We start from the raw sequence: 24,764 nt of genomic DNA on the forward strand, positions 1-24,764 counted from the left end.
TGATTACCTTAATTTTTTATTTAATTTGATTGATTCAAATTTTCGTATCAATATGATTTTTTAAATATTTATGAACAATCCTACTAACAAAGTTTCATGTTAGATTACCACTTTATCTAAAAGTTTAAGTTATGTAGAGATAAACACATGATAGATAGCACCCATAATAAGGAATATAATATTTTTTTTAAATTGCGAGCAATAAGACTAGAACTCAGGATCTCCTGATAACTCAATTCTGATATCATGTTAGATTATCACTTTATTTAAAAGTTTAAGTGGTTAGGTTATGAGTAAACAATGTATATTAAACTTTAATACCTCATATGATAAAATTATTGGAGTGAAATAGGTTATTTTTCCTGAAATTAGAGGTTTTATCTTATGGATCTCGGAAGCTGGGCAAGTCGATACCCAACCTTTTTATTTATTTATATTTTTCCAATTTTTAAAATGAGATTCCTATTGCTCATTTCAGCAAAACACTGTTCGGGATTGGGAAGAAACGTGTGCAGTTGTCCTTCGCTTATTCTTATTTTTTAAACTCACACTGTTCCAGCCAGTGTAAGGGATAAACTATACTGGAGAAGGCAGGAGCCGAAGTGTTGAGGGACTTGAAATGGCCATATTGCATCATCAGCAGCCACCCATCAATGGATTTCTTCACTACCCACTTCAGATTTCGCCAGTTCAGAGACGAGGGCAATGGCGGGTTCAGAGGAACTTGTCCCTTCTAGCACACTCATCAGCTCCTTCAAGGACCCAAGTACACCCTCCAACCCCCAATACGTGATGTGGTCTAACAGGGCTTTCACCTTTTGCCATATCCATTTGCATTTTGGTCGAGCAGAATATCAGAATTATCAGACTGCCGTTGTTCTAGAATCACTTCCATGATTTTATAAAACTTGTCATGTTTTTTATTTTTATTTTTTAAATTTAATAGCCATTTAATTTGCATTTTGGCACCTGTCCATGTTCATTTATAATGCTGGATAGACCCCAAAATTATTTTATTTTATTTTTTGTTAAGTAAACGAGTATTGTATTGGAAGGCAAGGTGGACACCAAAAACTAAAAGGAACCCCAAGCATGCTTAATCTTCTAAATGCAATAATTATATATATATATATATATATATATATATATATATATATATCTTCTGAACGCAGTTATGTAATATGGGTATTCCTAGTCGTAGCTTGTATTTAACTTGGGAGAGAACAAATTTGGAATTAGCCTATGTTTCAGGAGCACCTGGGTTTCGCTGAACTCTATAGAACAAGCTTTGAAGTCGTGAACATCATTCTCATCTCCCAAGTTATAATTTTCTTGCATTCTGATAAAATCTTGCTCATCTGGGGAAGCATTCATCTCCTTTTGAGCTGTCTTCAAATTTGGGGCGTGCATTACCGTACTTGCTATGGCCCTTACCGTGAACTGTGACAATGTGATGGTTAATACAAATGGTTTGCATTAATTTAGTCAATATGTCTTATACTTCTTTGTATCCCAGCTTAATTTTAACTGGCTTTTGTTTCAATCTTGTAGAGGATAATGGAGAGCATTTCAGTAGATGGAGAAGTTGGTGGTGCTGGAGGTGCATACTCATATAATGCTTTGAAAAGGTTGGACCAATTGTGGTCTAGTGTATGCTGTTCTCAAACCGGTAGAGTTCACTTGGCATTATTAATTTTGTCCATCATTTTGAAAGTTTTGAGTATGCTACACGTTGCAAAAAATATGAACTACATTGATCTTAATTTCACACTGGCAGTTATGCAGGAGCCCCAAAAAGTTGTTTCAAGTATCCCTGGTTTGTTTAGACATTCTGATCAGGCTCACAAAGCAGTTGATACATTTGATGTGTTGATTTGTGGAGGTACTTTGGGAATCTTCATTGCAACAGCATTGAGTTCCAAAGGTCTCCGAGTAGGCATCGTCGAAAGGAATATACTAAAAGGGGTATACTCCATATTGTAGTTATTTTAGAAAATTTATGGCTTGAAGAACTGCTTTCAATACTCAGCTTTGCAATGGGGTGACATGGATTTTTGATAATCAATAATCAGAGGGAACAAGAGTGGAATATCTCAAGGAAAGAGCTTTTGGAACTTGTAAAAGTTGGTATACTAGTGGAAGATGACATAGAACAAGCTACAGCTGTGAAATTTAATCCTGTAAGTTCTTAAACTTTTGAAATTCCTGAACAAATTTTCCTGGATCAGCTAGATTCTCCTTGGGCCATATAGTTGCAGAAAGCTTTGTAGATCTGGGCTATATCTCTTGGTTTGACAAATTCTATATGCCCATGCACTGCACTATTCCAATTTTCCAACAAATTGCCTTTGGAAGCAAATTTTGTTGTAGAATAGTTTCATAATGATACACTGCTGTCAAAGAACTTCTGGAAGCACTTTGTCCCTTGGGTGCACTGTGACACTTTAGGTTATTGGGAAACAAAGTCTTTTCACAAATTATGAAGCTATGCGAAACATTAATTCTTGATGCTATCCTACTAATCTTCATATTCATGCATGGAACTTCATTGGTTGCACAGAACAGGTGTGGATTTGAGGGGAAGGGCGAGATTTGGGTTGAAGACATTCTTAATCTTGGTGTTTCGTAAGTCCTCCTTTCTATGCTTAAAATGCCTTTTATTGCACTTGCTGGAAACCAAGAGTTATTTTAATTTTACAGAATTTGAGTCTCTCGACAGAAAGGAGAAAAAACATTCAGCATCCAATGGTGCTTGTTCTGCGATACAGCTTTAGGCCCTTGTTAAATAAAAATGATTGTTGTCAAAGCAAAGTCTCATTATCCCGTTTCCTTGCATCCCTTCTCTTAAGGTTGTACTATTTTGTTTGGAAGAAGCCAGACTATGTCTCCACCCATTTAAATATAGGTATGGTTTGAAAACAAATCTTGAAACACATGCTCTAAGTTCTTCCCCGCCTTCCTTTTCTTCTCTCTTTTTTGATGGATACATATTCCTATTAGTTACTTGTAAGAACCCTTTTTTCCCTCCTTTTTTATGTTGGAATGTCCTCTCCTTGTACATAGATTTGTTTGTTTTTCCACAGCCGGTCTAGGTTAATATTCTTTTCGAAAAATTCTAAGAGTCTTAGTTCTAATATTAACAATTTTCCAATATTTATCTGGGAAACAAAGTAACAAAGAATAAAGCATTTAAGAGACACTGCCCAAAATTCAAATTGGCAGGTGATCCAGATTGACAAGGATGCAGTAACTGCTGAGGAGGTTTCACTTATGTAGTTCACTTTATTTATTTATTTATTTTTCTGTTTCTGTAGTTGCTGCGTGTTGCTAATAGCTTTGTTTGACTTTGGTCTGTTTGCTAAGCATTTCAAAAGAAAACACATGTTTTTCTTTGTTTAAGTATTAATATTAATAACTTTTCTGTTGGTACAGACCTGTAAAGCTTATAGAGGTGATGAAGAAACGCTTCAATTTGCTCGGTGGAGTTATCTTTGAAGGTTGCAGCGTGTCTGGCATAGTCGTATACGAGGATGCAGCGGTGAGCTCACTAATACCTGTGACTGTTTGCTCATGATAAAAACTATGACAAACAATATTGTTCATTTTGCACAATGTATGCGAATTTGCGCACTGTGTGTGTTTGTGTGTGTGTGTGTGTGTGTGTGTGAGAGAGAGAGAGAGAGAGAGAGAGAGAGAGAGAGAGAGAGAGAGAGATCACGTATTGATGTTAGAGATCCTCCAAACTTTAGGGATGTCTTGCCTTTATAGCTCCCTTTTTTTGTTCTGTGTTTTTCACCTGAGGACCTTCAACAGTAATGATTGAGCATGGAATCTAAAGTTTGATGTGAAAACCGTAGAATTGTGAAATGGAGTGGTCAATGGTTTCAAAGAGGCATACAGAGGCTAGATCCAATATTGTAATAGTCCTCCTAGAAATACTTGCTGGTGGTAACGAGGTTGAAGAGAAAGTTGTGTTTGATTTAAAAGGTAAGAGGATTCAGAATTTCAGATTCAAGAGAGGAAGTGATGTTAATGTTCTACTTTAACGACTTATGAGGAAACAAAAATAAAAGATATGAAAAGGCTAAAAATGAGTCTAGGAAAGTATTGAATGGCCAAACAAAAGGCATGGACAATTAACATTAAAAATTTTGGAACAACTGTTATCATTAATTGACTAGAGAAGGCAGAAATTGAATGACAAAATGTGCAAGCTAATACACAAACTCATAGAAGATGCAAAAGCACTTAGAGATCTAGAAGCTAATACACAAACTCATAGAAGATGCAAAAGCACTTAGAGATCTAGAATTCTTTGGATGCATTATGGAAGACTCAAAGAGACCAATGGTCAAAGACACTTGGAAGAGAGAATATCTTTAAATATTGTTGAATGAACATTATATGGAATTTATACTAGGGTGAGCGTGAAATTGAACTCTATGATAGTGTAGCTACAATGACAACAACAACAAACCAAACCATAAGTCCCACTAGGTGGGGTTGGTTACATAAATCCTTTAACGCCAATTTAAGTAATCAATAATGATTCATATCATAGTGATTTGATAAGTTTTATGTTGGCTATCAGCTACCTAACACGAGCCTTCTCCATTATACATTTATACCTAAATGTTCTTCTAAGGTGTAATATAACCAGTGCTTTTAGCCTTCAATAAGCTTCATAGGAGAAGTTTATAAACAATAATAAGACAAACTGTGGGGAATTCCAACAAAATGGGGTACTAAAGCATGACGCTTTCTTGGAATTTTAGTGTCTAAGATGAAGATGTCAAGATGGACGAGACTAGTAATGATACCATTGAGGAAATTAGAAAAGAAAAAAAAAAGTGAAGTCGAATACAAGTAACATCCTCTACTCAATGCATTGTGTTACTTGGGATTAAAGACTTAAAGCTTGATATGCATTGTTGGACCACAACCTAATAGCTTAAGCCTTTCGGTAAAGTGGTAATCTAACATGGTATTGGGGCTAGTTACCAGGAGATCTTGGGTTCTAGTCTCATTGCCCGCATTTATTTTGTGGTGTTTAAAAAATTATTGTTTTCCTTGCAATGGGTGTTTTCTATCATGTGTTCATCTCTCCACATGCTGTTGGGGTGCACGTGCAGGGGAATGTTAAAGCTTGATGTACATTGTTGGCTCATAACCTAACAGCTTACACTTTTAGGTAATGTGGTAATGTGACACCTATGTTCATTGTTTGGTGTTTAAAAAGATAATTGTATTCTTTGTAATGGGTATTTATCGTTTATTTATCTCTCCACGTGCAGTCAGACAGCACAAGTGAGGCAATGTTTAAAGCTTGATATACATTGTTGGCCCACAACCTAATAACTTCAGATTTTAGATGAAGTGGTAATTTATCAACATGCATGAGTTGTTCTAACTGCATTCTCCATTTCCATTGTTTGTAGGTTTTGCAGCTAGCCGAGGGTCACATTTTGTCATCACGTCTTGTCATTGACGCAATGGGAAACTTTTCCCCAGTAGTTAAACAGGTAAGGTTATTACACTCGAAGTTGAAATTCACTGGTTCCAAGTGACAGAAAGAGTCTTTAAATATTGATGCAAGGCATACATGTTGCTCTTCCCAGACGCCACGGTATGGCATGGGAACTTTGTACATTGGGTGGTGCATTCAGCAAAACTGATCAAGATTTTATAATTTTGCTTAATGAGTGTATGTATTAGTGGTTCCAAAATCAAGCACAAGAAAGTTTTACATGCTTTCACATAATCTGAACCTCCTATTTGTTATGTTCCACAGATAAGATGCGGAAGGAAGCCAGATGGTGTCTGCCTCGTTGTGGGTTCTTGTGCTCGAGGTTTTAAGGACAACTCTGCAAGTGATATCATTTATAGCAGTTCATCAGTGAAGAAGGTTGGAGAGACAGAAGTACAATATTTTTGGGAGGTAATACTATATTCATTTTTGGTTAATTGTATATACAAAATATCTTTGCTTACAATACTTAATGTGTGCGTGTGTGTAGAAAGAGAGTGAGAGAGAGATTTCTTTGTTTTTAAAAAATTAAGCGTTCCTTGAACATTTACAGGCATTTCCCGCTGGTTCTGGCCCTGTGGACCGGACTACTTACATGTTCACTTACGTTGATCCTAAACCAGGATGCCCAAAGTTGGAAGATTTATTAGAAGACTACTGGGATCTGATGCCAAAGTATCAGGTTCACTTTTGAATTCACATTCTACTCTTCGAAGTCATGATTTTGCTTGTCCATTTCATCTTGATGTGCAGCCCAAAAGAAAAAGTCAAGTTTCTTGATGGTGTTTGATTTCTACTTTTCCTTTGCTATCTGCTGGAAGGACATGCTCAGCTTTTTTGTTTTTCAACTGGATACAACTAATGAGTCTTTCAAGTCATGGTGCCTCTCTTATGTTCTGCATGATGAGAGGAATGAAGGAAGGCAGCTTCCTAGTTATTTTGTTTTGGTTCTTCCTTTACTGGTTGTATTCATTCTTGCCCAAAAAAAAAGCTTCTTGCATATTTTTCCTGTAAAGTTCTGTCTTCCCAGGCCCTGTGATGTTCAGATTTTCAGCAATTTTACTTCCTATCTAATATAACAACCAAGATTCTGGGTTTTTTGAATCCAAATCTCACCCACAGAATGGTGCCTTTTCTCATGTAATGAATGTAAATTGGAACCTCAATCCTTTTGGCCTTGAGTTGAATTTTTTTTTTTTTTTTTTTAAATTGTACATTTTTTCCATAATTTTGACTTTAATTTTTTTCCACAATTGTTATTTGTTTACCTTGTTCAACACTCCTATCCAAACCATTCAGCAGGCACATGTAATACTATGCTGTTCGCTTTCTTGCACCCCACAGTTCAATGAATAAATAATGGCATTTATATTGGGGGCTGTTTTATCTGGTTAAGTAGTCTCATACCAAATGTAATTCATGCTATAGTATGGCATTTATAGGCTAGGCTCGTGCGATAAAAATTTTTAGAGAAACTTTCTATTTTCATCATCTCTAAATGCATGCTTTTTTGAAGTTATATTTTTCTGCCAAAAGTTGTACTCTCTAGCCTTTAAGTTGCTCATTCTTCAAAATTGCCAGTTTTATTTCTCTGCAATCTGCATTCCTTTTTCTCTGTTCCTTTACAAATGTCAACATAAATGTGCTATTTTATTCATAGCAGGGAGTCTCTATCAATGATCTAGAGATGTTGAGGGTTATCTATGGCATTTTTCCTACATATCGTGACAGGTAGAGATTGCATGTACTTGAATTGGGCTTTTTTTTTTCCTTTAACATTCTTTAATATTTCACTTGGGAATGTATAGAGACTTGCATTAGAGTCATTACAGTATAGATACAGCATGACAAATGCAAGGGATGGGATTTTTTATGTCAAATGTTAGATTCATAACTGAGAGACATATTGATTTAAGGCCAAAATGTCTTCACAAAAAAGGGATATGAACCCTAACCAAGATCATTTTAATTCTCCATAAACTAGTTGGTCAATAGCAACTGCAAATATTTATATAGGGCTACCTACTTGATAATAAAGAATCCCACTTGGAATCTCAAGATACCCAAAATAAAAGAAATGGAAAAAAGCTCCAATAAAATAAAAGTAAAAATAAATTCATGAAAATTTCCTTTTCCTAAATGAATTGTAAACAATGTGGGCATGCCCCTCTGTCCAAGTTAGGTCTGAGTAACACCTATAAGGTAGGATTTTTTAATTTTTATTACCACGCTGTATCATTTTCCCCAACTTCAAGAGATTTCAACCTTACAAGTGAAGAAGATTCAGAAGCTAAACATGAATTCCATTGCAAAGAACAACTAAAGGTGTCCTTGTGAACAACTGACTGCAAATAATGTCTCATAGAACTAGCAGTAATGCAACAAATTCTTTTTGCTGTCATATCATGTGGTTTTGGAATTCCCAAAGCCGTTCAATAATAATGTCATGTCACATCCAAGTCACTAACATAACAATAAATGGGGAGTCTCAATCAAATTATAAATCAATTAACACACTGTCAACACGTTCCAAATGCTCACCTCTACTAGGGTGATCGAATCACCTTGAGACGAATGGCGAACTCGAAATGAGAAATTGGTATTTAGGGGATGAGATGTGGGTCAATAATATATCAATTGAGTCGCCACTAACCTACTTTGTCCTAGGTGAGGTTAGAACACCTATTTAATTACTATCTTTTAATTTGGTCAACTAGCTATCCCTAGGGTCCAAACAACCGATAATCGAAAGTCTAAGAACCAAAGTTCAACTTTGGGAGTACATTTATGCGAGGGAAAGGTACTAGCACCCCTTATGCATCCGTTCTACGAACGGCACCTGCTAAACTTCATATAAACACCAATACATCATTATTGTCCTTCATCTTATTAAAGTTACCTTCCCATTAAATATTGTTCCACCTAGCATTCCCAAGGTATTCAGATTTAGAATGCAAGGCTTCCCTGACCTCAAGAAAATCAATAGGGAGTGCTATTACGACCCCCTATGACATCTATTGTAGGATTCATTAAAGTATTTTATGATTTCTTTAAATGCAATTCAGATACATCTATACTAGGACACATTCACAAAGAAAATAAGATGTGTAAAACAAGTAAAACACCTCATGTAAATAAACTTATCTTGACACATTCCAGAGAAGCATCAAAGGTAACTATTGTTAGAATTGAAAGTCAAATATTACCTGAACTAAAAAAGCTAAATCAAAACTTTCTAAAATAAAAGAAGTCATTTAAAGATATAAAGAAATATACCTAAATTAGAGAATTCTACCTTTCTAAACTAAGAAAGAAAAACAAAAGTAAAAGCTTTATATAGGAGGAAATTGATTTTTTTTCCCTTTTTTCTTGTGATTTTTGCCAAGATTAGAAACCCTAATTTGAGAAAAAAGAACCTAAAAACACTTGAGAAATAATCTAGAAATTTTAAACAACCTTCCTACAATTTTTTGGATTTTTAAATTATTAAAAAGCAATTAAAATAGTTATCATTCTATGAATTTAAAAATAACGAAAATAAGGAAAACAAGATCCATATCAAGCTACCATAATATAAAAGGGACTACTACATAAAGTCTATAAGTTTCCTAAATCACAAGATTCTAATCTTACTAAAATAAGGAAGGATAAAAAATAGAATTATACCAAAATAAACTCTTTATGTTCAAAAGGAAAGCTTTCCTTCTTTATTTTTTTTTTAATATCTTTTACTGGTCAAATTGAAAACCCTAATAGGTTAAAACACAAAAGAAAACCCTAAACCTAAAAATCAACTATGGAATTTCTAGGACTTTTTTTCAATTTCTTTCTTTTTTTTTTCCCAAATTTTTTTTTTTTATAAAAAAATTAAGGCACAAAAAAATCATAACAATAATAATAATAATAATAGAAAATAAACTACTTTTAGCTAATTTTTGATTTTTACAAATTTTTATTTAAAAATATTTATAAAGTAATAAATAATAAAAAAAGAAGATTTTTTTTAAAAAATAAAAATTAATTGAGTCAAGTTTATTCCCCTTTTTCCAAAACCCTAACATGAATCAACCTAGTCATTCATGAACATCAAATAATCACATGCTTATCCTAGATGACTTATTTTATTTGAACATTCTAAAAAAAATTGGAACTTTAACACCGCATATGTAATGAAAATTAAATCTTTGTTTCATACATGAAGAACATCATAAAAATTTCAACTTTGAGACAATGAAAGAGATTTTTCAAACCATTCTCCCATGCTTGCCATCAATCTCAAATCCAAGTTTATGAAACCATGTAAAGGTGAATGAAGATAGTAGATTTGCCTTATTCTTTTTTGAAGATTGTTGTGATATGTGACTCATATATTGCGTGGAACGCATGTACAAAGAGAAAACATGGTGGAAATCAGAATGCTGGTTTGCAGGAGGAAACCGTCGACAGTTTCCCTAACCATCGATGGTTTGGCCCAGGAGCAGTGAAACAGTCGATGGTTTTGAGTCTGTTTATGCGACTGCTTGCTCTCGGTATTAAACTATTGACAGTATGTCTGAAACTGTCAACGTTTTGGCTCGGTAACCTAGCGTAGATTTTCAAATTTTGAATTGGGACGTTAAGTTGGTTGGGTTTTTGGGAGAGCCTCCTGGAACTTTATAAATACATTGTATATGTTGTATCTGTAATATTGTCCATGTCTTTGGACACAAGATAGTAAGAAAAACACTACCGATTACTCCCGTGGATGTAGGTATTGCCGAACCACGTAATTCCTTGTGTTATTGTTATTGCTTTCATTATTATCAACGTGATTATTGTTCTGTATATTTCACCATTGAGTGTTGCGTTGTAAGATTGGTTTATTCCACTGCGCATTCGTTTATTCACAACAAATTGGTATCACAACATTGTTGTAATGACTTCTGGAGCTTCTTCTGCAAAGTTCGATGTTGTTAAATTTGATGGAACGAGAAACTTCGGACTATGACGGAGAAGGGTGAAAGATCAGTTAGTGCAGCAAGGCATGGTGAAGGATTTATACGGAATTCAACTGGAAAGCATGGATGAAACAAGTTGGAATGAATTGGAAACGAAGGCCGTGTCGACTATCCGACTTTATTTGGTTGATGATGTGTTGTATCACGTCATGGATGAGGATTCTCTGGCAGCAATTTGGCAGAAACTGAAAAGCTGGTATATGTTTTAGTCTTTATCGAACAAATTATTTCTTAAGCAAAGATTGTATTGGCTTAAGATGGTGGAGGGTTCGGATTTGAACCAACACATCAATGCATTCAATCAGATCGTAACTAATTTGATGCGGATTGATGTGAAGTTCGAGGAAGAAGACAAAGCGTTGATGCTATTGAATTCCATTCCAGCGTCTCACACGTATGAAAATTTGGTTATGACTCTAACATGGACCAAAAAAACCCTGAATTTGGAAGAGGTAACAAGCGCATTGCTGGGTTTTCATCAAAAAGAGATGGCCAACGATGAAATTTTACATGGTGAAAGGCGTGTGGTGAAGAGTAACCCAAAACGTGGGAGAAGCAAGTCTCGAAGCGGATCTCAATTGTAGTTCGGGAAGGACATAAGGTGTTTTGAGTGCGGTAAAATTTGGCACATAAAATCGGAGTGTCTGGAGTGGAAGAAAGGGAATGCTGAAAATCAAGAGGGTTCGTCAAAATCTGCAAATGTAGGGGAAGGAGACTCAAGGAGCAGTGATGGTGATATGCTATTTATTTTATCGGGTTTAGAACGCCTCACGGATTCTTGGATCCTAGATTTTGGATGTTCTTATCACATGACACCAAATAGAAATTAGTGCAACACCTACAGGTCAGTTAATTCTGGTTATGTTCTAATGAGAAATGATGCTTCATGCAAAATTATCAGAATAGGAAATGTTAGAATTAAAATTTATGATAGTGCTGTGAGAACTTTATGTGATGTAAGGCATGTATCGGATCTACGGAAGAATGTGATTTCATTGGGCACTTTAGATTGTAAAGGGTATAGTTATAAGTTTGAAAGTGGGATAATGAAGGTGTGTAGGGTACCACAATTGTAGATGAAGCTACACTTGGAGATTCTGAATCAGGTAATACTATTTTGTGTAAAACAATCACACACAAGACAGAAGGTATTCATAACTATATTTATTTAGATGTTTGGGGACCGGTGAGGATAGCATCATGGGGTGGACATATGTATTTCGTGGGTTTATCACGAAAGGTCTAGGTGTATCTCATGCGGCACAAGTCAGAAATGTTTGCCAGGTTTAACTTGTGGCTGAGGTGGTAAACTAGATCGGGAGAGAGATCCTTGGGTCAGACTTCGGTATTGAGTACGTTGGTTCAGTTCAAGGAGTTTTGTGAGCAGCATGGCGGGTTGTATGTGGGGTTTGTAAGGAACTTTTTGGTGAAGTCAGTGAGAATGATGCGTTTCTCGTTTAATCGATCGCCAAGGGTATCACTAGATGGGAGAGTTGCAGGAGAGGTGTGGACAGGTTATGCAGTAGACCACTCCAGTGTGAGAGTATTTGGATGTCCAGCCGTGCACATTTCTAGTGAGGTTAGACCTAAGTTTGGTGTAATATCCGAACAGTACATCTTTCTAGGGTATAAGAAAGGTAGGTTCAACTGGGTGATCCAATGGCAAACAAGGGGGTAATCATTAGAGACATGATTTTTGGTGAGAAAGTCATGGTGCAACATACTTAGGTAAAGGAAGAGAAAAAGATGTCAGAAAACTACAGCAGCAATGAATATGTGATGTAGATGGAATTACAAACTCAGGGCAGAGATGACATTGTTCATAATGCAGGGGGTTATAACTCGGGATACCAGCAGGATAACAATGGACCCAGATGCACTATCAGGTCACCACTCAGGTATGAATTTGATGATCTGGTGTTTTAGGCATTCATTACTACTAGCAAGGTTCCTACTATTTTTTAAGATGCAGTGCATAGTAAAGGGAAAAATAGATGGATGAGTGCTATGGTGGAGGAGATGAAGTCATTGTATATGAACCAGATGTGGGAGTTGGTGGAGCTTCCAGAAGAAAAGTGGGTGATAGGATGCAAGGGGGTGATGTTTCTGTTGTTTGTGAATAACATGTTATTTGCTAGGTAGGCTTTGACTGAGGCTAATCAGTTGGGAACTCTATTGAGTGAAAGTTTTGACATGAAGATTTTGGGTACGGTCAAGGAGAATCTTGGTTTGGAGATTCGCAAGGATAGAGCTGTAGGGAGATTGAGGTTATCTCAATGTGGCTTTGTGGACAGAACTGCAAAGAGATTTTGTTTGTCGTCTCAGGGTGGTTTTGTAGAGAATCAATGTAAATTGTCTACCGCTTAGTACCTAAGGACGGACGGTAATGTTTAGGATATGTCAAAGGTCCCCTATGTTGGTGCAATGGGGTGTTTTGGCCAGCAACAGAGTTGTCTATTAGTTGTGAGATTTATTGATGTAGACTATGCACGGGGCTTTGATGACAGGAGGTCTACAATGGGGTATATGTTTACTGTTGTGAAAAGGCCTTGTTGGAAGTCTAGGGTGTAGTCTCTGGTTGTAACATCTATAATTGAATCGTGGTTCACGACAGAAGCTGAAGCTGCCACGGGTAGGTTCAAGCATTGTCTGGACTTGGTTTTTGTCTCCAGTTGCTAAATGGGAGATAATCCCAACCTATTGTTCCAAGGTCAAGGTGGAGCAGCGGGGTTTATGTTTTCAGTTTCTCTTAAGGGGCGTATATTCGCCAAGGTGGAGATTGTTGTGATATGTGGCTCATATGCTGAGTGGAATGCATGTACAAAGAGAAAACATGGTAAAAATTAGAATGCTGGTCTGCAGGAGGTCCCTGTAACTATCAACGGTTTGGCCCAAGAGCAATGAAACAGTCGACTGTTCTGAGTCTGTTTGTTTGCTCTTGGTATTAAACTGTTGACAGTATGTCTGAAACCGTCGACGGTTTGGTTCGATAACCTAGCACAGATTTTTGAATTTTGAATTGGGACATTATGTTGGTTGGGTTTTTGGAGGGAGAGCCTCCGGGAACTTTATAAATACATTGTATATGTTATATCTGTAATGTTGTTCATGTCTCTAGACACAAGATAGTAAGAAAAACACTGACGATTGCTCCCGTGGATGTAGGCATTGTCGAACCACGTAATTCCTTGTTATTGGTATTGCTTTCATTATAATCTATGTGATTATTATTCTATATATTTCACCGTTGAGTGTTGCTTTGTAAGATTGGTTTATTCCGCTGTGCATTCGTTTATTCACAACAAAGATTTTGGATTGTCCAAAACCTTAAACAAGTTTTGGTCTCCTTCTTGACTATTCCTTCGTCAAACTTTTAGCTTCCTTTCTTCAATGGATTCCTCCTTGTTCTTTTTTTTCCTCTCATTGAAAGTATGCCTCTTGTGCTTAATGTGTGTTTTTCTTGTGTTGAATGTCTCCCCCCTTTGATGGATGTGTCTCCCTTTGTGGTTCAACATATGCTCCCCTTTTTGGCAAGGGCTATAGCTTCCTTCTTATAGAGAAGCAAGGGAGCTTGTCCTAACCTCAAATTTTAAAAAATGCCCTTTAACAAGGAAACCCCTTCATTGTCGTAAATGAGCTTTTAGTCACAAGAATTAGCTTTTCCAAGGATAGAAGCTTATCCTTATCTAGTATAGCTCCTAAATTAACCCAATTAAAGCTTAATTTAGCCTTAAAGAGGTGCAATTAAATGCCTAAATTTGAATTACATAAAGAAAGGCCTAGGACAAAGGGAAAGAGACTTCAATTAGACCTTCCTATTCTCCAATTAAATTCAACCCAGAAAAAATTAGGTGTCTACACTAACCATGGTAAGTAATAACTGTTAAATCAAACTTGAGTTCCAAATACGTGGATGTGATGGGATTGTATCAGAATTGAAGTTGATGAACAATTCACCAAGAGATGAGATTCACAGAAGCTCCTGTATAAGCAATAGTGTGAACCTGTTGTTTCCCATTATGCACAACAATACTGCCCTGATAGAATAGTGCATTCAATTTAGGATACGAGTTAGGACTTTCTCCTATACGCACTGAAATTCAATACCAACATTTTCCCTTTTCATCTGTTGTACAAGAAATACTGAACTGCATTATAGACTTGATTTTTCAGAGCGTCCTCTTTAGTATATCATCATCCATATCTTGTTTTGGAACCATAACATTTACTCAATTGTAATAAAAAATGAATTAATCCTACATGGTTATGAGGTAGGAAATCCTGTGAGGTACTATCATTTGCATCCTTTGGGGACTCTAGTGATAGTGGGCATGACACTATGGCATTTAGCCTGTCAGTAGAGATGATTGTGAAAATCAAGTTCAAGTGCGCGATCTCTAATTGTGCTGACATACAAACAAGTCTTATGATTGGTAGTTTGTGCTACTAGTTGAAATTTGGACATGGGCTTAATTTAAGGCCTAGTTCATCATAGTTCCTTAAATGGAAATTATCATTACTAAACAAGTATCAAGTTGGAGAAACCTATGCTTGCACAATATTACCTGCCCACTGGTATTATTTTCTTATATATATATATATGTTAAAATCCCAAGTATCTTTGTGAATAATGAGTAAATTAGGAAAGTGGGTAAATGTAGAAGATTATATATTATTCTGTTGGGGGATTATTTCCTTGTTTAGAATAGTTGATTGTATTATATAATGTAAGATTGGGATGTACATAATTAGAAGAAGAATTCAAGGAGTATTGAATTGAATTCCGCTCACATGGTATTAGAGCCAGGTTTTCTCAACCTTAGCTAACGATGGCTAGCAGCACTAGCAGAGGGTCGACCTCTTTTGGAAAACTTGACGGGGATTCAGAGGCTACATCTGTTGGGGTTTTGAATGGGCTGGACAATACAGCCTTTCCACTCTCAGTGGAGAAATTGAACGGAAAAAACTTCAGTGAATGGGCTCAATCTATAAAATTGGTGATTGAAGGAAAATGGAAACTGGGTTACCTTACTGGAGAACGAAGGAGACCAAACCCTACTGATGTTGTCGCCTTGCAAACATGGAGGTCCGAAGACTCCATGGTCACAGCTTGGCCCGTCGACTCGATCAAGCCGGTGATTGGAAAAATTTACCTGTTCTTGCCTACTGCGAAGGATGTCTGGGACGCCGTTCGTGAAACCTACTCTAATGTTGAGAGTTGTTCGCCAATCTTCGAAATCAAAACCCGATTGTGGCAAATGAGGCAAGGTGATAGAGATGTCATGGAGTATTTTATGGAGATGACCCATCTTTGGTAGGAGTTTGATCTAAGCATCGAAGAGGAATGGGAGTGCTTCGGCGATAGCACGCGATATAGGAGGAGGCTTGAAAACGAACAGGTCTTCGAGTTCTTGGCCTGCCTCAACCTAGATTTGGACGATGTGCGGGGACGAACCCTCGGCCGGTGACCTCTACCTTCAACCTGAGAAGTATTTGCAGAGGTAAGGAGGGAGGAGAGCAGGAGACGAGTGATGCTGAGGCCCCAAGGAGATCGTATTGGGCCGGACCTGTCCGTCCAAAATCTGAGTGCAAATCCTAATGGGCCTTACGTCTCGGCCCTTATATCAAAAGGCCCGGCGGGACCTGGGCAAAGATCACAAAAAGGTAAATTATGGTGCGAGCACTGTCGAAAGCCAGGTCATTCAAAAGATACCTACTGAGAGATTCATGGAAAGCCTGCAGATTGGAAGCCGAGACAATATAAAAAAAATCGTGGGTATCAGGCTACCACTGACAGTTCAACTGAAAAATCACAAGGCGAAAAAACCAATAATACCACTCCAAGTAGTGCATTCAGCCCTGAGCAGTTGGATTAGTTATATAAAATGTTTTCCTCAATTCAAACATCGGGTCATTCTTCCATTGGTTCTCTGGCTCACCGAGGTAATTATTTGTTAGCCTTAAATACTATATCCTGTTACAAATCACCATGGATAATTGACTCGGGTGCATCTGATCATATGACTGGTTCTTATCAATTGTTTTTATCCTATTCACCATATGCTAGAAATTTGAGAGTCAAAATTGCAGATAGTTCTCTCTCACCAGTTGCTGATAAAGAAAGTGTTCGCATATCTGACCCTGTAACTTTAAAATCTGGCCTGCATGTTCCCAAGTTATCTTGCAACTTGTTATCCATCAGCTAGTTAACAAAAGACTCCAATTGCTCCGCTAAATTTGTTTCATCTCATTGTGTTTTTTAGGACCTATCATTGGGGAAGACGATTGGCACTGCTAAGGCATATGAGGGACTCTACTACTTTGAGGAGGCAAGCTTGAGTGAACAATGTAATTTTGCAATTTGTGATTTTGCATCTATTTCTAGAGATAGTGAATTTTTGTTATGGCATTCTAGGATGGGTCACCCAAATTTTCAATATTTAAAACTTTTGTTTTCGTCTATCTGTTCAAATAAAATGTCTTCTGAGTTTCAATGTGAAGTGTGTGAGCTTGCAAAACACCGGCGTGCTTCTTTCCCAACATCCATATACAAACCATCCGGTCCATTTACTATGATTCACAGTGATTTATGGGGACCCCCAAGATCCCTCAATCGCACCCATACAAAATGGTTTGTTACTTTTATTGATGACCATACTCGTCTTTGTTGGGTTTACTTGTTGAAAGATAAAACTGAAGTCCATTCTATTTTTGTTAGTTTTCATTCCATGATTCAAACACAATTCCAGACTCACATTCAAATTTTACGTACTGATAATAGTACGGAATATTTTAATGATATTCTGGGAACTTATCTTCAAGAAAATGGGATTGTTCATCAGAGTTCTTCTATGGATACCCCTCAACAAAATGGGGTTGCTGAACGAAAAAACAGACTTATACTTGAAGTAGCTTGAGCATTGATGTTCACTTCAAACATGAAAAGCTATTTTTGGGGAGATGCCGTCTTAATAGCTACACATCTCATTAATAGAATGTCGAGTCAAGTACTTTCCTTTGCCACACCTCTCTAGAAATTTTAGGAACATTTTCCTACCTCTCGACTCCCCTCCAGTCTTCCGTTGAAAATCTTTGGCTGTACAGTGTTTGTTCATGTTCATGCTCACCATCAAGATAAATTGGATCCTCAGTCCGTTAAATGTGTCTTCATTGGTTACTCCCTTACCCAGAAAGGCTACAAATGCTATGACTCTGTCTCAAAAAGGATGTTTGTTAGCCTTGATGTGACATTCTTTGAAACCACTCCTTATTTCCCAAAGGCCTCTCTTCAGGGGGAGAAATGGAGTGAAAATCGGTTCTTTGACTTCTTTACTACCGAATCTGTGCCATCTATTGAGTCTCCCATTCCTTCATTTCCTGACCCATCTACTGAGCCTCCCATTGCATCACTTCCTGACCTGTCAAATACAAAAGAGCACTTAACCTCAGGGGGAGATGCAGGAAAGCAAAACAACACAGACATACTTGTTTACTTAAGAAAGCCGAACACAAAGAACGGGGAGAATCTCATACCTGAGGCACCAAGAGCATTGGGACAGGTGATGGCTCCGAACTACCATGACTCCATGCCCAATCCCGATCTAGTAATAGATAGTCATGAGCTCTCTTCTGATAATCCTGTACCTGATGACATCAATTTACCTATTGTAGTCAGAAAAAAAACCAGGTCATGTACTCAATATCCCTGGTCTAAATACATGTCTTATAAAAGCTTGTCTATAGGATATCGTGCTTTTGCCTCTAACCTTGACAGGATGAGAATTCCAAAGAATATTCAGGAAGCTTTGGAAATACCTAAATGGAGGGAGGTTGTCATGGAGGAAATGTGGGTCCTGGAGAAAAGTGGACGGGATGTAATGAATTTGCCGAGAGGGAAGAAGTCAGTTGGTTGTAAATGGGTCTTCACAGTAAAATATAAATTTGATGGGACAGTTGAACGATATAAAGCCAGACTCTTTGCAAAAGGATTTAAGAGACTTATGGCATTGACTATACAGAGACATTTGCTCCGGTGGCAAACTTGAATATAGTTCGGGTCCTCTTCTCCTTGGTAGCCAACTTAGATTGGCCACTACAACAAGTTGACATTAAGAATGCATTTCTAAACGGCGAGTTAGAAGAAGAAGTTTACATGACAATACTACTAGGCTTCAGTAAGAAAGGTGAAGAAAACAGAGTGTGTAAACTCAAGAAGTCCTTGTATGGACTTAAGCTATCTCCCAAAGCATGGTTTAATAGATTTGCAAAAGTAATAAAGAACCAAGGATATCAACAAGGGCAATCAAATCACACCCTGTTCTTCCAATAGTCTGAAAGGGGTAAGAGAACAATTCTAATAGTGTATGTTGATGATATAATCTTAACTGGGGATGATACGGTTGAGATGGAAAGATTGAAGAAAGTTTTAGCTATTGAATTTGAAGTTAAAGACTTGGGACAAATGCGGTATTTCTTGGGCATGGAAGTTGCTAGAACGAAAAAGGGTATTAGTGTCTCTCAATGAAAATATATCACTGATCTCCTAATTGAAATTGACATGCTTGGATGCAAACCTAGTGAAACCCCAATTGAAGTAGTAAAGAGGGTCAAAGACTGTGGAATACCAGTTGAAAAGGAGAGGTATCAGAGATTGGTTGGTAAGCTAATCTACCTATCACATACTAGACCAGATTGCATTTGCGGCTAGTGTGGTAAGCCAACACATGCATTCACCAAAAGAATCTCATTTAGATGTTGTGTACAAGACCCTTCGATATCTCAAGGGCTCCCCAGGAAAAGGATTCTTCTTCAAGAGATGCGAAAGTAAGGAAGTAGAGATCTTTACTGATGCAGATTGGACAGGATCAGTGGAAGATAGAAGGTCCACCACCAGTTATTGTACATTTTTCTGGGGAAATCTAGTAACTTGGAGAAGCAAAAAACAGAATGTAGTGGCTCGTAGTAGTGCCGAAGCTGAGTTTAGGGCTGTTGCTCAAGGAATATGTGAAGGACTGTGGTTACAAAAAATCTTGGAAGAACTACAGGTCCCGGTGAAATTTCCTATCAAACTCTATTGTGATAATAAAGCAGCCATCAGTATCTCTCTCAATCTGGTTCAACATGATAGGACTAAACACGTGGAAGTGGATCGACATTTTATCAAAGAGAAAGTTTAAGATGGAATTATCTGTATGACTTATGTACCTACCAAGGAACAAATTGTAGATATCTTTACCAAAAGGTTGGCACGATAGAACTTTGATGATCTTATTAGCAAGCTGGAGATGATTAATATCTATGATCCAACTTGAGGGGGAGTGTTAAAATCCCAAGTATCTTTGTGAAAAATGAGTAAATTAGAAAAGTGGGTAGATGTAGAAGATTATATATTATTCTGTAGGGAGATTATTTTCTTGTTTAGAATAGTTGATTGTATTATATAATGTAAGATTGGGATGTACATAATTAGAAGAAGAATTCAAGAAGTATTGAATTGAATTCCGCTCACAATATATCCATGCGTTATTTATTTTTGAAGTTTTGAATTGTGGAGTGTTGGTAATGAAGAGACCCTTAAAAACTTCTCTACTGATAACTTTTCTTTTTTTGATTTTACTAAGTATCATAGTATAGGTAAAGGCCTTTCTATCTTTGAAGGAATTTTTTGCTTTCCAGATAAAAGAATAAAGACAAGGATTAGCACAATCTTCCACTATGTCAAGACAATAGGATTAACAATGAATTGGATTTACAACGCATCTTCCCTAGTCGAGCCATACATCAACAATAATAATCAAGATAAACAAATTCTTGGCACTAAAGTGCAATATAAGTCATCACTAACCAGATGGAGAGTTCTCAACCAAAACAGAGGCTACTGTGGCTGCAACAAAAATCAGCTCTGCAGAGCTCCAAATAACAATAAGTGTCCTGAACAAAAAGGATGAGTGATGAATGTGCTGTCAAAATTTCAGTTCAATCGGATAAGAAATAACCATCAGATTGTCATGAACGAGCGGGGTGTGCAGGCTCCTTCAACCCAAAACTTTCAGCAAGCTTTTCCCTCACAATCTCTCTTCTTGGCCGTCCCAAGACATGCACGAACCGCTGCTGCTGCAAGCTTTTGCTCCCCAAAGAATTAGCTTTTCTTCTTCAAAGATGACTACTCATCTTCCAAGGAAAATTATGACTATGCCATTGATTCAAAGTCCATTTCAATTGCTTCCAACTAAGTAGGCTACCACTAGAAATACATGTCTTGTAACAAGCCCACATAGGAGGGAAACCTAGTATTAACTCTGCTTCTCCAAAGATGACAACTCATCTTCCAAAGCAAATTATGGTCATCACATTAATTCAAATTCCATTGCATTGGCTTCCAAATAAATGGATCACTCCTAATGCATGTGAGCCATTCTCCGCATAAGAAGGAAGCCCCGTGTGACGTAGTTGGTACCAGCAGTATGTAGGGAGGTGATTCCATCTTTAGGACAGCCTGACGTGCATTATTTTACTTGAATCTTCTGTTCATTTACATTTTTTGATTTTATTGCAAATAGGACACAGATTAATCTGTATTATATTTCCCAATATATATTTGTTAATCCAACATATTCCAGTCCTCACATACAAACACACACCATGAATGCGTACTTACTCCATTCTAAATAAATGCATTATATTTCTTCCCTAAACTAATATGGAATATGGTCCACACGTGATTGGAAATATATGGGGGAGTTTTCCTCGTTTTTGCATAAAAATGCTTAAGAATTAAAAAAATCAAAAGAGGTTTTATCTTCCCTTTCTTTTGTAAACTTCTAATCAAGAAATCGTATTGTGTGTTCATCAATATTAGACCTGACTATAAATTATTGTCAGATTATCACTTCACCTAAAACTTAAGCTTTTAAATTGTGGGCCAGCAATGTATATCAAGTCTTAACACTCTCCCACGCGTGCAGCCCGATAGCATGTGGAGAGACAACCAAACAATGAGTAACATCCATACTAGGGACACAATAGTTTTTTTTTTCCAAGAAACTTACATTAAACGCAGGCAACAAGATTAGAACCCTGGACCTTCCAGCAACCAGCTCTGATACCATGTTAGATTACCACTTTAACTGAACGCTTAAGCTTTTAGGTTGTGGGCCAACAATGTATATCAAGCCCTAAGAATTATCAATCTAAATAATGTATTTTTTTCTGTTATATTTTGGATCTTAAATTTTGAGTCTCCAGTGAAATCAGATGTAGGATGTGTGTTTTAGTTAACTATTAATAGGACTATGATTAACAAGGTGGGCAGTTTACTCTTTCTGGATCTCCCTTAAATCTTTTATTTGATGAAGTTGAATTAATATAAAGGTATATGAACTTTTTTTCTTTTGGGTCTTTTTAGCTTCTTGAAAACTCCTTGGACCCCAAACGGATTTCATCAAATTGAATTCGTCTTAACTTTGGACATCACAGTAGTTGAATTATACAATGAAGGATAGCCCATCACCATTTCACAGACGCCGTCATTCTCCTACCACATCCCAAGTTTTGAGCTTGGGACCTCCATGATGTAAGTCCTATGGTCAACCTGTTGGGCTGTCCCACAGGAAACTTACAACTCTTATTCAGATATAAAATTGAAAAATTCCTATGGTAGCTTAGTTATATGCCTTCATGCAGATATTTTGTTACTGGGACCTAGGGTTTTCATATATGTTCGATCAAAAGCAATGGAATGGAAGTGGATTTTGGCACTTCTATATTGTACAAATGTTGTGCTCTTATGACGTGAGTAACTGAGTTCACATGTTGTCAGCCATAGTTTTGTAATTTGAAACTTATGTTTTGGACGCCCATTTTAAGTAAATGCAACATGTCATATGCATCTAGTAAGGAATTTTTGGTATATCTCATTTATTAAATCTGATACATATCTCTTCTTACTGGGGGTGGATCAACTGGACAGCCCATTGCCAGCAGCATTTAATCGTGTTTTACAGGTTTTACATCACACTTCTAAAGACTAGTTGAATATGGTCACATACCAAATGGAATGCTAGTGTCTCAAAATCATTCTCTGCAGTTCGGTGATGCTAGTGGCATACAATCACCAGTTTCATTTGGTGGTTTTGGGAGCTTGACTAGGCACCTTGAGAGATTATCCACTGGTATGTTCTTGATGTGTAAATTACTGCATCATTAGATCTGTTGCTAATTTTTTTTAAACAGGAACAAGTGACACAAATAAACCATATCAGTTGGGAGTTATTCAGAATTTATGATGTTGGTCATCAATGTTTAACTCATCTAAATTTCAAATTTATATAAGAAAAAAATTTAGTTTATTCCCCACTTAACATCAAAATGTGTGTGGAATGTTATGCTAAAGCTTTAAAATTCCTAATAATTTCATCTCTGTTTGTCTGAGGATTAAGGAATATATGAAGCAATTAGCGAAGATCTTCTCGACTCACAGAGCCTGTCCCTGCTTAATCCTTACATGGTTAGTGTTTTCTGGTCTATTGGTTTCATGCCTTCTGCATGAATATCTAAATCCAATTTTTCTTTACTGCAGCCCAACATAAGTGCATCATGGTTGTTTCAAAGAGCAATGTCAGCAAAGGAACAGTCTAATGTTCCATCAGATTTCATTAACGAGCTTCTCTATATCAATTTCCAGACTATGCAGGTTGATTTTATAACATTCAGAGTTTTCTCCCAACTTTTTGCTTTTACTTCACACGCTCAAGCCCTTTTTCCTTGATATTTTTGTTTCCAAATGGATTTTATATCCACTTGAATAGAGACTAGGGGATCCAGTTCTACAACCATTTCTTCAGGTGAATTTCATTTTTCCTTTTTTTTTCCCTGTCATGTATTTCATACTCCTACTTGATTCAAGCAGTTGAATTGGGTTCCTGTTATTATCAGTCTCTCTGATTTCTTGATTACTGTGAAGCTAATCTTTATTGAAACCATATTACAGGATGTTATACAGTTTGGGCCTCTTTCCAAGACACTAGGGCTGGTTATGCTGACTAAGCCGCAAATTCTTCCATCAATATTCAAGCAGGTAACCCAATTACTTCCTTCAATATTCAAGCAGATAAGCTTTCAGATTTCATATATACACCACTATTTGAGAAAGTTATCTTACTGCCTTCCCTGATCAGTTAAAGGACATAACCCAATTTGCGCATAGAATATTGTCATGGGTATAAGATCTTACGTACCAATTTAGTTTGCTTTATTTATTTAGGATCTACTTTCATTTTCAGAATAGCTATTTTTCCTTTTGTCATGCTGCCAGAGCTTGTTAAAACTTAGGCTTCTGCTTGTTGGCTACACAACTTAAGTAGGAGAATCTTGTTATTGAATTCTCAGCTTCCTTTAACAAGGACATGCAAGATTACCCAGTGTCAAAAAGTGTTTTAGCTAAGATGTGTTTTTCAAGTGAAGCATGTGTTCATATGGACTTTGTCTTTTAGGTTGGCATTCCTGTGCTTCTTGACTGGTCTGGACATTTTCTCATGCTTGGCTACTACACATTTCTCTCAACCTTCATTGACCCTCTGATCAGGTATTATAAGATTTTTCTCATGTTCCCTCTTTGAATTTTATTGATGCATTCTAAATTATGATTATTGTGTGGCAATCCAACAAGTCTTCCCTTCATTTTGCCAATATATTAGTCCATACATTTTCTTCTGCAAATGGAGGTTCCATTTTTAGTCTGCAGTTTTACCTTCACTTGACTCGTATATGTTTCATCTTTTGCAAGGTCATTGATAAATGCATTTCCAGCCAAGATGAAGTATGATTGGAAGCGGAATCTTGATGCCTGGAAATATGGATCTGGTTTAGACTACAAACACGGAGCACAAGGAAACAAGACACATCATTAAACAGCTGAAACGAGTGCTCATAGGAAGAGCAGATGCTGAGATAGTACTTACTAGTATATCCTGGAAATGTTATGAAAAAGGAAAAATTTAAGCACTGCCTTAAACCTGAAAATAAAAGTGTTTTATTGATAAATTTTTACACTTGCTTGAGAATAATGTCAATTGCATCCCATTCTTTTCTTAGAATGCTTTATTTTCCGAGGAAACTGGGTGTCTCTGGGAAATCTATAAAGCTTTTAAATAAACAACTAATACAAGCTGCAGATGTGCCAGAGCACTTGTACCCAGTCTTTAACCGCAAAAATATTTGTTCATGTACAGTGGTGTTGCAGG

General features: G+C 36.8%; 1 protein-coding gene across 1 annotated transcript; it reads left to right on the forward strand.

Annotated features, from left to right (window-relative positions):
• Positions 1-509: 509 nt before the first annotated feature.
• Positions 510-24,617, forward strand: LOC131148671 (uncharacterized). Its single transcript, XM_058098540.1, has 18 exons — positions 510-766; positions 1,552-1,669; positions 1,778-1,965; positions 2,073-2,180; positions 2,561-2,625; positions 3,433-3,538; positions 5,439-5,522; positions 5,792-5,938; positions 6,081-6,209; positions 7,191-7,258; positions 22,493-22,526; positions 22,610-22,694; positions 22,962-23,029; positions 23,102-23,215; positions 23,331-23,366; positions 23,513-23,599; positions 24,015-24,106; positions 24,308-24,617. The coding sequence occupies exons 1-18, from the start codon at positions 620-622 to the stop codon at positions 24,429-24,431; spliced, it is 1,800 nt and encodes a 599-aa protein (XP_057954523.1). The 5' UTR covers positions 510-619; the 3' UTR covers positions 24,432-24,617.
• Positions 24,618-24,764: the final 147 nt, after the last annotated feature.

The sequence above is a fragment of the Malania oleifera genome, chromosome 2 (assembly GCF_029873635.1).
Source record: "Malania oleifera isolate guangnan ecotype guangnan chromosome 2, ASM2987363v1, whole genome shotgun sequence".
NCBI lineage: Eukaryota > Viridiplantae > Streptophyta > Magnoliopsida > Santalales > Ximeniaceae > Malania > Malania oleifera.

What these genes read in the sequence shown, in the direction of transcription:
- LOC131148671 (XM_058098540.1), top strand. Translation starts at nt 620, where the DNA reads ATGGCCATATTGCATCATCAGCAGCCACCCATCAATGGATTTCTTCAC. An exon ending in CAGCTGTGAAATTTAATCCT is followed by an intron (nt 2,181 to 2,560) that starts GTAAGTTCTTAA and finishes TTGGTTGCACAG; the next exon opens with AACAGGTGTGGATTTGAGGG. An exon ending in TTTCCTACATATCGTGACAG is followed by an intron (nt 7,259 to 22,492) that starts GTAGAGATTGCA and finishes TCAACTGGACAG; the next exon opens with CCCATTGCCAGCAGCATTTA.